The sequence below is a fragment of the Rhinoderma darwinii genome, chromosome 3 (genome assembly GCF_050947455.1).
Source record: "Rhinoderma darwinii isolate aRhiDar2 chromosome 3, aRhiDar2.hap1, whole genome shotgun sequence".
NCBI classification, from domain to species: Eukaryota; Metazoa; Chordata; class Amphibia; order Anura; family Rhinodermatidae; genus Rhinoderma; species Rhinoderma darwinii.
Window position 1 is genome coordinate 3902747 of NC_134689.1, and position 12769 is coordinate 3915515.

General features: G+C 24.9%; 1 protein-coding gene across 1 annotated transcript in view; it reads right to left on the reverse strand.

The window, feature by feature from the left end:
- The window catches only part of CACNA1C (calcium voltage-gated channel subunit alpha1 C), a 141156-nt gene that overhangs the window by 68908 nt on the left and 59479 nt on the right, over positions 1-12769 (reverse strand). The window contains exons 17-22 of the mRNA XM_075855600.1: positions 12571-12700; positions 4652-4711; positions 2443-2549; positions 2276-2363; positions 1309-1416; positions 91-143 (exon numbers count right to left, since the gene is read on the reverse strand). Of these exons, the coding sequence (XP_075711715.1) occupies positions 91-143; positions 1309-1416; positions 2276-2363; positions 2443-2549; positions 4652-4711; positions 12571-12700 (546 nt within the window). The remainder of the gene's footprint in view (positions 1-90; positions 144-1308; positions 1417-2275; positions 2364-2442; positions 2550-4651; positions 4712-12570; positions 12701-12769) is intronic.

Below are 12769 nucleotides of genomic sequence, written 5' to 3' on the forward strand. Positions count from 1 at the left end.
GTACAGGTATTCAGCTTCTGGATGTAAATGAGAATGATCCCAGTCACTGACCGCATGCAGAGATATTGACAGAGTAAATATATGACTTACTTGCACTCGGCCTCTGTAATTTTCGAGCTGTCTGAGCAACTGTAGAGTTTCCCCTAAAAACACACAAAATAGATTGACTTGTTATCCAGTGTATTTCTCCCCTCAGCCTGCAGGTGTCACTGTTCTACATATCGGTTTTACGGTGTTGAGGCAGTAGTCAGGTTTTAGTGTGTGTATATATATTTATATGCGTCATAGCTGTAACTCCGGGGCCCCAATGCAAAATGTGTAACAGGCCCCCAACTACCATGTGTCATATATAATACTGGTGTCTTCTCCTGTGGCAGAGAGGCGTCTGGGCGACTATTACCCATGCACCCCTACAGCTATGCCCCTGACTCCTTTAGGCTCAGTTCACACAGAGTTTCTTGGTGCTGATTTTGAAGTGGAAACAACGTCGGAATCAGCGCAAAAAAAAACAGCTGAAACCCCTCCAATTGATTTCAACGGAGGCGTTTTTTTCATGGGCAGCTTTTAGCCGCTTGTGGGGAAAAAAAGCGGCATATTTTTTCTTGTCGCGGTTCCGCCTCTGACCTCCCATTGAAATCAAAGGGAGGCAGAGAAAGTGTTTTATTGACCGCGATCCTCAATGAAAAACGCAGTGAAAACCGCGGTAAGAAAGTGCAGGCCGGTCAAAATCAGCATCAAAATCACTGAAGGAATTCTGAGGCACATTTTTACTACCTGCAAAATACTCTGTGTGAACAGGACCTAAAAGAGGATTTCCCACAAAACACATGAATTCCCTATCCACAGGAGAGGGGATAACATGTTTGATCATTGGGGTTCCCACTGCCATCGATCCGGAGTAGGGGGGCCGAAAGTCCCCCAAAATGTTTCATGGGAATGGAGCGCTGGTGTGGCTGCTCGTCCAGCGCTCTGTTTATTTCTAGGGGATTTCTGGGACCGCCGTCTCCGGCAGCTCCATAGAAATTAATGCACACCAGCGCTCCGTTCTCATGAAGCAAATTGGGGGACTTTCGGTCCCCCTGTCTCATCGCTGGGGGTCCCATCGCTCTGAACCCCAGCGATCACACATGTATCCTGTGGATAGGAGATACACATGTTTGTGGGGAAAAGCCCTTTAGGATCAGATCAATAGCAAAACAATTAGCAAAATCCTTTTTTTGTAGCTAATAAAAAATGTTACACTAGGAATAAACCTACACCGCTCAGCAGTGGCGCCCCCTAACTGTTGGTCTTTGTCTTGCAGCTCACCTTAAACAGTTGTACCCCGATGCATGCGAACATGAACTGCAGCAGAGTCGTGACAATGACGATATTCCCGATGGTGCGAATGGCCACGAACACGCACTGGACCACGTGCTGCGGGGGAGGAACACAGGGACCAGGTCTGTGGTTTCTACAAAGTTCTGACACTTTTTCTGAATATTTGTTTGTATTTTTTTGCTACACAATAATTATTTCCTGTTCTCGACCGATGCAAAAGATTTCCGTCTGAGACCGTTGTTCTACTGCTACAAATGCGCTGCAATCTCCGCGCTGATTCCACCAGATTTACATTTTCAATTTTACCCTAAGAAGCGGAACCATCGTGTAATGAAAAATCCTGCAACTTTCTAACAAACTTTGTGTTTCAATTTCTCACCATTTTCAAAATCTCTGCTTGCAGTCGATAAATGGGAACATTCTTGTTGCCATCTAGAGGCTGAAATCTGTACAGTTTGTTACAGTTGTATTCAGTCTAGACAATGTTCTGTTTGCTTAATAGCCGGCACACCAGACCAATACAATTTACTGCACTGATACATTGTAACAAACTATCAGGACTTGTGCTGATGCCTTTAGCTCACAGTAGTGTCTAGACTGGAAACAATTGTAACTAACTCTCAGCTGTGAGATCTATTAGGTCTGTACAGGTTTTCAGCCTTTGCATGGAATGTAAAAAAAACAAAACATTCACTGACAGCAAGCACGTATCTTGAATATGGTGAGGAATTGAAACACAAAGTCGATCAGAAAGTTGTAGAACTTTTTATTATGTAATGATTAGGCTTCATTTACATAAAACGGAAATAAATCGGTAACTCTCAGCGCTCGCCGTTCCCGTACTGTCATTATTTTGCAGCATGTCACTAAGCAGTCCACTACGCCGTTCTTACATGACTAGAAAGTGTCCTGGGGACTGAGTCCGGCCACTGCACCGCTGGACATTGTTACCCACCTTGAGGCCTTTAGCTCTGTTAATGGCCCTGAGGGGTCGCAACACCCGCAGAACCCGCAAAATCTTCACCACGTTGATCGCGCTCGACCTAGGACAGAAGAGAGTGATGTGTGAGAGGCGGCGACTGCGGGTCAGACATCCCGGCTCCTCTCAGGTCTGTCACTTACTGTATTCCGAATGAGATGAGGGAGACGCTGACCACAAGCAGGTCCAGAATGTTAAAGTAATTCCTGCAGAACGAGCCCTTGTGTAAGAACGCCCCGTACGCCGTCATCTGAAACACGAGACGTACCGTGAGACGGCGAGTCAGGAATGACGACAAAACTTAAAGGGGGGTTCCAGTTTTTGCAAATAATTGTTATTTTTTTGTCTAATGAAAAGTGATACAATTTTCTAATATACTTTCACAGCTTTCAAGATCTCTGCTTGCAGTCATTTAATAGGAATGACGTTGTTTACTCCCACAGTGATGTGATGGACACGGCTTGTAAGGCCGTCTTTAGGTGTTCACAAATGAGGTGCAATCATAACCACATAACACGTATCCCAGAACAGCATGCGGTTTTAGTGCACTTGCGGATTTCTTAGTGGTTTTCATTTTTAGCGCACTCGCATTGAAAACTGCACCAAATCGCAGTAACGTGCGGTTATAGCTGCACCTCAATCGCAATGTCTGAATACGCCCTAACTGTTATTAGAGTTGTACATTGTAACAAGCCACGCAGCTCTGTGTCCATCACAGCACAGGACAGAGTTGAATCCCAGGAGTAAACACTGAAGGTTCCTACTGAATGACAGCAAGCAGAGATCTTCAAAACTGTGAGGGATTGATACAGAAAGTATATTGGAAAATTGTATCACTTTTCATTATACAAAAAAAACAAAATTCTCTAAAACTGGAATACCCCTTCTAATGGTTTTCTTTATGTAAATAAAGCTCAAAGATGATATGTGCTTGCTGTCAGTGAATGGGAACATTGGATGAAGGCATATGCCCTGATCAGATCTAGCTTACACAAGTGCATGACCCATTACAAGCGACAATGTGGATACACTGTAACGAGCAATGCAACAGTGTCAATTATCAGAATGGCTTTGCCATCTCTGGTGGAAAGAATGAATGTACCCGCGCACTGAAAGCAAGCAGAGCTCTTGAAAATGGAGAAGAATTGTAACACAAAGTCTATTAGAACATTGTAGAACTTTTCATTCTACACGGATTCAGCTTCATTTACACAAAAAAAAACAAGTTATTTGCACCAATAAAAGAGTGAACACGCTCAAAGTATTCATGAAGCGACGTGCGAGTTACGTCAACCGCTGCGTGTGAATACACCCCTATAATGACCCTGTGGGCAGAGCACATAACACGGCAGTGAGCAGTCACATGATACATTGGCCATGTTCACACGGCATAGTTTTAAAGCGTCATTTAGTGCGTTTTTTCCCCGTCAAAATACACTCAAAAAATACACGTTTAAAGCTTTCATTGAAAATTGGCGCCAACTAGTGAATACAGTGCGTTATTTTTTACACGGATGTAATCAAATGACTTGATGTGTAAAAAAAAATTCGTTGTCGATGGGAGCCTTTAATACGTGTGCTCGCTATTTCGAGCGTTTTTGCAGGCATACATGGCGAATATTTTTAGGCCAGTACATTTTTAAGGTACAGGCGTTTATGTGCAGTATTTATAAAAAATCTGCAGAAAAAAAAGGTGGCGTCAAAAAACGCTATTAAAAAGCGTCAAAATATGCTTTATTGGCGCAGCGCACGTGTCTACAAAATACGCCGTGTGAACATGACCTATAATATATATATATTCCCAATCTTTCCTTCTAGCATCATAGTGCGTGTAAAGCAGAGCGGCGGTCACAGTATAACATGCACACGCGGGTGACAACATGCGACATAGAGCCTGCGTCCTGACACGTGATAAGGCCATGACTTCCTAACCGCGCCCCTAATACACTCCGTCACCGGCGTTATAGCGATATATGATCTATATTATCACGACACCTTCTTCACATGAATGACCTTGGATAGTTTCTGTGAGTACAGTTCCATTATTTGACTTCCCTTATTTTCTACCAGGATTTTCCTGTTATCTTACTGGCTCGTAACTCAGCGCCCACAATCCAGGGGGGATATCTTACATGGAAGTATATGACTGTATATATAATTATGTTACGTGTAGGGGGTGGGCACTGGGTGGGCACCAATAAGTCAGAAGACCCCTTTCTCTCCAACAGCTGACTTATAGGGACCCGAGGGGCTAAGCTGCATAGATCTCTACCCCTTGGGGCCCCTGGGCAGGTAAACAGGCCGCAGACCCTACAGAAAGTGTTGTACTTTTCAAGCGGAGATGACTTTTACCTTAAGGATGATTTCTAAAGTAAAAATGCTAGTGAAAACGTAATCAGCATTTCCTAGAATCTGAAAGACAGAGCAGAGCGTTGTTAGTGCAGGGAGTGAGAGTGGCAGACAGGGGGCGGTGGTGTGTTAGCGCTGAGGACAGGTGGAGAGGATGACGCGCTCAGGGTCCGTTACCTTCAGAGCTATCTCAATGGTGAAAATGACGGTGAAAACTATATCAAAATAAAAGAGGACCTGAAAAACACAAAGACGCTGATCCGGGGCCTGGAAAACGGCGACAACCTCAGAAGGCGTCTACCCACAATGTCATAGTAATACAGAGCAAATACAGCAAGAATAAACCGAATATAATGTAATATAATAATGTAACATAATAATAATGTAATATAATAATGTAATATAATAATAATGTAATATAATAATAATGTAATGTAATAATGTAATATAATAATAATGTAATAATAATGTAATATAATAATAATGTAATATAATAATAATGTCATATAATAATAATGTCATATAATAATAATGTCATATAATAATAATGTAATATAATGTAATATAATAATGTAATATAATAATAATGTAATATAATAATGTAATATAATAATAATGTAATATAATAATGTAATATAATAATGTAATATAATAATAATGTAATATAATAATAATGTAATATAATAATGTAATATAATAATAATGTAATATAATAATAATGTAATATAATAATGTAATATAATAATAATGTAATATAATAATGTCATAATAATGTAATGTAATAATAATGTAATATAATAATGTAACATAATAATAATGTAATATAATAATAATGTAATGTAATAATAATGTAATATAATAATGTAATATAATAATAATGTAATATAATAATGTAATATAATAATAATGTAACATAATAATGTCATATAATAATAATGTAATATAATGTAATATAATAATAATGTAATAATAATGTAATAATAATGTAATATAATGTAATATAATAATGTAATATAATAATGTCATATAATAATGTCATATAATAATAATGTAATATAATAATGTAATATAATAATGTCATATAATAATAATGTAATATAATGTAATATAATAATAATGTAATAATAATGTAATATAATAATAATGTAACATAATAATGTAATATAATAATAATGTAATAATAATGTAATATAATAATGTAATATAATAATGTAATATAATAATAATGTAATATAATAATAATGTAATAATAATGTAATAATAATGTAATATAATAATAATGTAATAATAATGTAATATAATAATGTAATATAATAATAATGTAACATAATAATGTAATATAATAATAATGTAATAATAATGTAATATAATAATGTAATATAATAATGTAATATAATAATAATGTAATATAATAATGTCATATAATAATAATGTAATATAATGTAATATAATAATAATGTAATAATAATGTAATAATAATGTAATATAATAATAATGTAATATAATAATAATGTAACATAATAATGTAATATAATAATAATGTAATATAATAATAATGTAACATAATAATGTAATATAATGTAATATAATAATAATGTAATAATAATGTAATATAATAATAATGTCATATAATAATAATGTAATATAATAATGTCATATAATAATGTCATATAATAATAATGTAATAATAATGTAATATAATAATAATGTCATATAATAATAATGTAATAATAATGTAATATAATAATAATGTAATATAATAATAATGTAATAATAATGTAATATAATAATAATGTAATAATAATGTAATATAATAATAATGTCATATAATAATAATGTAATATAATAATGTCATATAATAATGTCATATAATAATAATGTAATAATAATGTAATATAATAATAATGTCATATAATAATAATGTAATAATAATGTAATATAATAATAATGTAATATAATAATAATGTAATATAATAATAATGTAATAATAATGTAATATAATAATAATGTAATAATAATGTAATATAATAATAATGTCATATAATAATAATGTAATATAATAATGTCATATAATAATGTCATATAATAATAATGTAATAATAATGTAATATAATAATAATGTCATATAATAATAATGTAATATAATAATAATGTAATAATAATGTAATATAATAATAATGTAATATAATAATAATGTAATATAATAATAATGTCATATAATAATGTAATATAATAATAATGTAATATAATAATAATGTAATAATAATGTAATATAATAATGTAATATAATAATAATGTAATATAATAATAATGTAATATAATAATAATGTAATAATAATGTAATATAATAATAATGTAATATAATAATGTCATATAATAATGTAATATAATAATAATGTAATATAATAATAATGTAATAATAATGTAATATAATAATGTAATATAATAATAATGTAATATAATAATAATGTAATATAATGTAATATAATAATAATGTCATATAATAATAATGTAATATAATGTAATATAATAATAATGTAATATAATAATAATGTAATATAATAATAATGTAATATAATAATAATGTAATATAATAATAATGTAATATAATAATGTAATATAATAATAATGTAATATAATAATGTCATATAATAATAATGTAATATAATAATAATGTAATAATAATGTAATATAATAATAATGTCATATAATAATAATGTAATATAATAATAATGTAATAATAATGTAATATAATAATAATGTAATATAATAATGTCATATAATAATGTAATATAATAATAATGTAATATAATAATAATGTAATAATAATGTAATATAATAATGTAATATAATAATAATGTAATATAATAATAATGTAATATAATGTAATATAATAATAATGTCATATAATAATAATGTCATATAATAATAATGTAATATAATAATAATGTAATATAATAATAATGTAATATAATAATAATGTAATATAATAATGTAATATAATAATAATGTAATATAATAATGTAATATAATAATGTCATATAATAATAATGTAATATAATAATAATGTAATATAATAATAATGTAATATAATGTAATATAATAATGTAATATAATAATAATGTAATATAATAATAATGTCATATAATAATAATGTAATATAATAATGTCATATAATAATGTCATATAATAATAATGTAATATAATAATAATGTAATATAATAATGTCATAATAATAATGTAATAATAATGTAATATAATAATAATGTAATATAATAATGTCATATAATAATAATGTAATAATAATGTAATATAATAATAATGTAATATAATAATGTCATATAATAATGTAATATAATAATAATGTAATAATAATGTAATATAATAATAATGTAATATAATAATAATGTAATATAATGTAATATAATAATAATGTAATATAATAATAATGTAATATAATGTAATATAATAATGTAATATAATAATAATGTAATATAATAATAATGTAATATAATGTAATATAATAATGTAATATAATAATAATGTAATAATAATGTCATATAATAATAATGTAATATAATGTAATATAATAATGTAATATAATAATAATGTAATAATAATGTCATATAATAATAATGTAATATAATAATGTAATATAATAATAATGTAATATAATAATAATGTAATATAATAATAATGTAATATAATAATGTAATATAATAATAATGTCATATAATAATGTAATAATAATGTAATATAATAATGTAATATAATAATGTAATATAATAATAATGTAATATAATAATAATGTAATATAATAATAATGTCATATAATAATAATGTAATATAATAATAATGTCATATAATAATAATGTAATATAATAATAATGTCATATAATAATAATGTAATATAATGTAATATAATAATGTAATATAATAATAATGTAATATAATAATAATGTAATATAATAATGTAATATAATAATAATGTAATATAATAATGTAATATAATAATGTAATATAATAATAATGTAATATAATAATGTAATATAATAATAATGTAATATAATAATAATGTAATATAATAATGTAATATAATAATAATGTAATATAATAATAATGTAATATAATAATGTAATATAATAATAATGTAATATAATAATAATGTAATATAATAATGTAATATAATAATAATGTAATATAATAATGTCATAATAATGTAATATAATAATAATGTAATGTAATAATAATGTAATATAATAATGTAATATAATAATAATGTAATATAATAATAATGTAACATAATAATGTCATATAATAATAATGTAATATAATGTAATATAATAATAATGTAATAATAATGTAATAATAATGTAATATAATAATAATGTAATATAATAATGTAATATAATAATGTAATATAATAATAATGTAATATAATAATGTCATATAATAATAATGTAATATAATAATGTAATATAATAATGTAATATAATAATAATGTAATATAATAATGTCATATAATAATAATGTAATATAATGTAATATAATAATAATGTAATAATAATGTAATATAATAATAATGTAATATAATAATGTAATATAATAATGTAATATAATAATAATGTAACATAATAATGTAATCTAATAATAATGTAATAATAATGTAATATAATAATGTAATATAATAATGTAACATAATAATGTAATATAATAATAATGTAACATAATAATGTAATATAATAATAATGTAATAATAATGTAATATAATAATGTAATATAATAATGTAATATAATAATAATGTAACATAATAATGTAATATAATAATGTAATATAATAATAATGTAATATAATAATAATGTAATAATAATGTCATATAATAATAATGTAATATAATAATAATGTAATATAATAATAATGTAATAATAATGTAATATAATAATGTAATATAATAATAATGTAATAATAATGTAATATAATAATGTAATATAATAATGTAATAATAATGTAATATAATAATAATGTAATAATAATGTAATATAATAATAATGTAATATAATAATGTAATATAATAATAATGTAATATAATAATAATGTAATATAATAATAATGTAATAATAATGTAATATAATAATAATGTAATATAATAATGTCATATAATAATAATGTCATATAATAATAATGTAATAATAATGTAATATAATAATAATGTAATAATAATGTAATATAATAATAATGTCATATAATAATAATGTAATATAATAATGTCATATAATAATGTCATATAATAATAATGTAATATAATAATGTAATATAATAATAATGTAATATAATAATAATGTAATATAATAATAATGTAATAATAATGTAATATAATAATAATGTCATATAATAATAATGTAATATAATAATGTCATATAATAATGTCATATAATAATAATGTAATATAATAATGTAATATAATAATAATGTAATATAATAATAATGTAATATAATAATAATGTAATATAATAATGTAATATAATAATAATGTAATATAATAATAATGTCATATAATAATAATGTAATATAATAATAATGTAATAATAATGTAATATAATAATAATGTAATATAATAATAATGTAATATAATAATAATGTAATAATAATGTAATATAATAATAATGTAATAATAATGTAATATAATAATAATGTCATATAATAATAATGTAATATAATAATGTCATATAATAATAATGTAATAATAATGTAATATAATAATAATGTCATATAATAATAATGTAATATAATAATAATGTAATAATAATGTAATATAATAATAATGTCATATAATAATAATGTCATATAATAATAATGTCATATAATAATAATGTAATATAATAATAATGTAATAATAATGTAATATAATAATAATGTAATATAATAATGTCATATAATAATGTAATATAATAATAATGTAATATAATAATAATGTAATAATAATGTAATATAATAATGTAATATAATAATAATGTAATATAATAATAATGTAATATAATGTAATATAATAATAATGTCATATAATAATAATGTAATATAATAATAATGTAATATAATGTAATATAATAATGTCATATAATAATAATGTAATATAATAATAATGTAATATAATAATAATGTAATATAATGTAATATAATAATGTCATATAATAATAATGTAATATAATAATAATGTAATATAATAATAATGTAATATAATGTAATATAATAATGTAATATAATAATAATGTAATATAATAATAATGTCATATAATAATAATGTCATATAATAATGTCATATAATAATGTCATATAATAATAATGTAATATAATAATAATGTAATATAATAATGTAATATAATGTCATATAATAATAATGTAATATAATAATGTCATAATAATAATGTAATAATAATGTAATATAATAATAATGTAATATAATAATGTCATATAATAATAATGTAATAATAATGTAATATAATAATAATGTAATATAATAATAATGTAATAATAATGTAATATAATAATGTAATATAATAATAATGTAATATAATAATAATGTAATATAATGTAATATAATAATAATGTCATATAATAATAATGTAATATAATGTAATATAATAATGTAATATAATAATAATGTAATATAATAATAATGTAATATAATGTAATATAATAATGTAATATAATAATAATGTAATAATAATGTCATATAATAATAATGTAATATAATAATGTAATATAATAATAATGTAATATAATAATAATGTAATATAATAATAATGTAATATAATAATGTAATATAATAATAATGTCATATAATAATGTAATAATAATGTAATATAATAATAATGTAATATAATGTAATATAATAATGTAATATAATAATAATGTAATAATAATGTCATATAATAATAATGTAATATAATAATAATGTAATATAATAATAATGTAATATAATAATGTAATAATAATGTAATATAATAATAATGTCATATAATAATGTAATAATAATGTAATATAATAATGTAATATAATAATGTAATATAATAATAATGTAATAATAATGTAATATAATAATAATGTAATATAATAATAATGTCATATAATAATGTAATAATAATGTAATATAATAATAATGTAATAATAAAATAATGAACAAGAATAATAATAATAATAATGATGATGATGATATAATAAAATACAATCATGTTTTCAGCATGTCCAGGGATACATCCGCTATGTGTGTACAGTGACCCATGAGGGGAAATGTCAGTGAATAAAGTCCCCAATTTCTATGATTATTTTGCTCTATCACAGCACCGTTTTCTGTACAATGTGGTTTGGAATATAAAAATGTAACAAAAAACAATTTAGTGAGAGATATAGAGAGGGTATGACATGTACTGTGAAGGGTCACTGATGGTGAGTGGTATAAGAGAACCGCCACTGCTGGATGTGATCATTATTACAAAGCTCCACACACCACTCCTGACTTAGTCCTGCTCACACAGCTGAAGGCTTTTTTACAATGTAACTGAGGAATCATCCTAGTGTCCAGGACAGGAGAAAGAATTATTCTGCGGATACATTGTAATAAACCATCAGCTGTGAGAAGTATTAGGTCAGGACAGGTTTACATTCACTGACAGCAAGGAGAGATCCTGAAAATGGTGAGGAAATGAGACACAAAGTCTATTAGAAAGTTGCGGGACATCATTCTGGAAAGACGCAGATTTAGTGCCGCACTCTCGTCCATCCATGAGCGATGTAAATCTAAAGCTTTGTAATAAAATATAAAAGACAAATCTCCCAGCAAAGACGGTTCCCCCCGGTAGATGAGATGGGGGAGGGGACAGGTTGGATCTCCCATACCCCAGACAAGAGGAGACATTGTGCATACTTGATTCCTGAAAGAATAGTGTCGCACGGGGTCTTCTGCGGCCAACGAGATGCTGCTCAGGAGGATGAAGAAGAGGATGAGGTTAGTGAAGATGTTATTGTTGACAATTCTGTGGCAATGGAGTCGGAACCTGGAAACAGAAGGGAGACAAAGGGTTAAATGGAAACCGGAAAGGCCGGAAACTTCAAAGTAAAGTCAG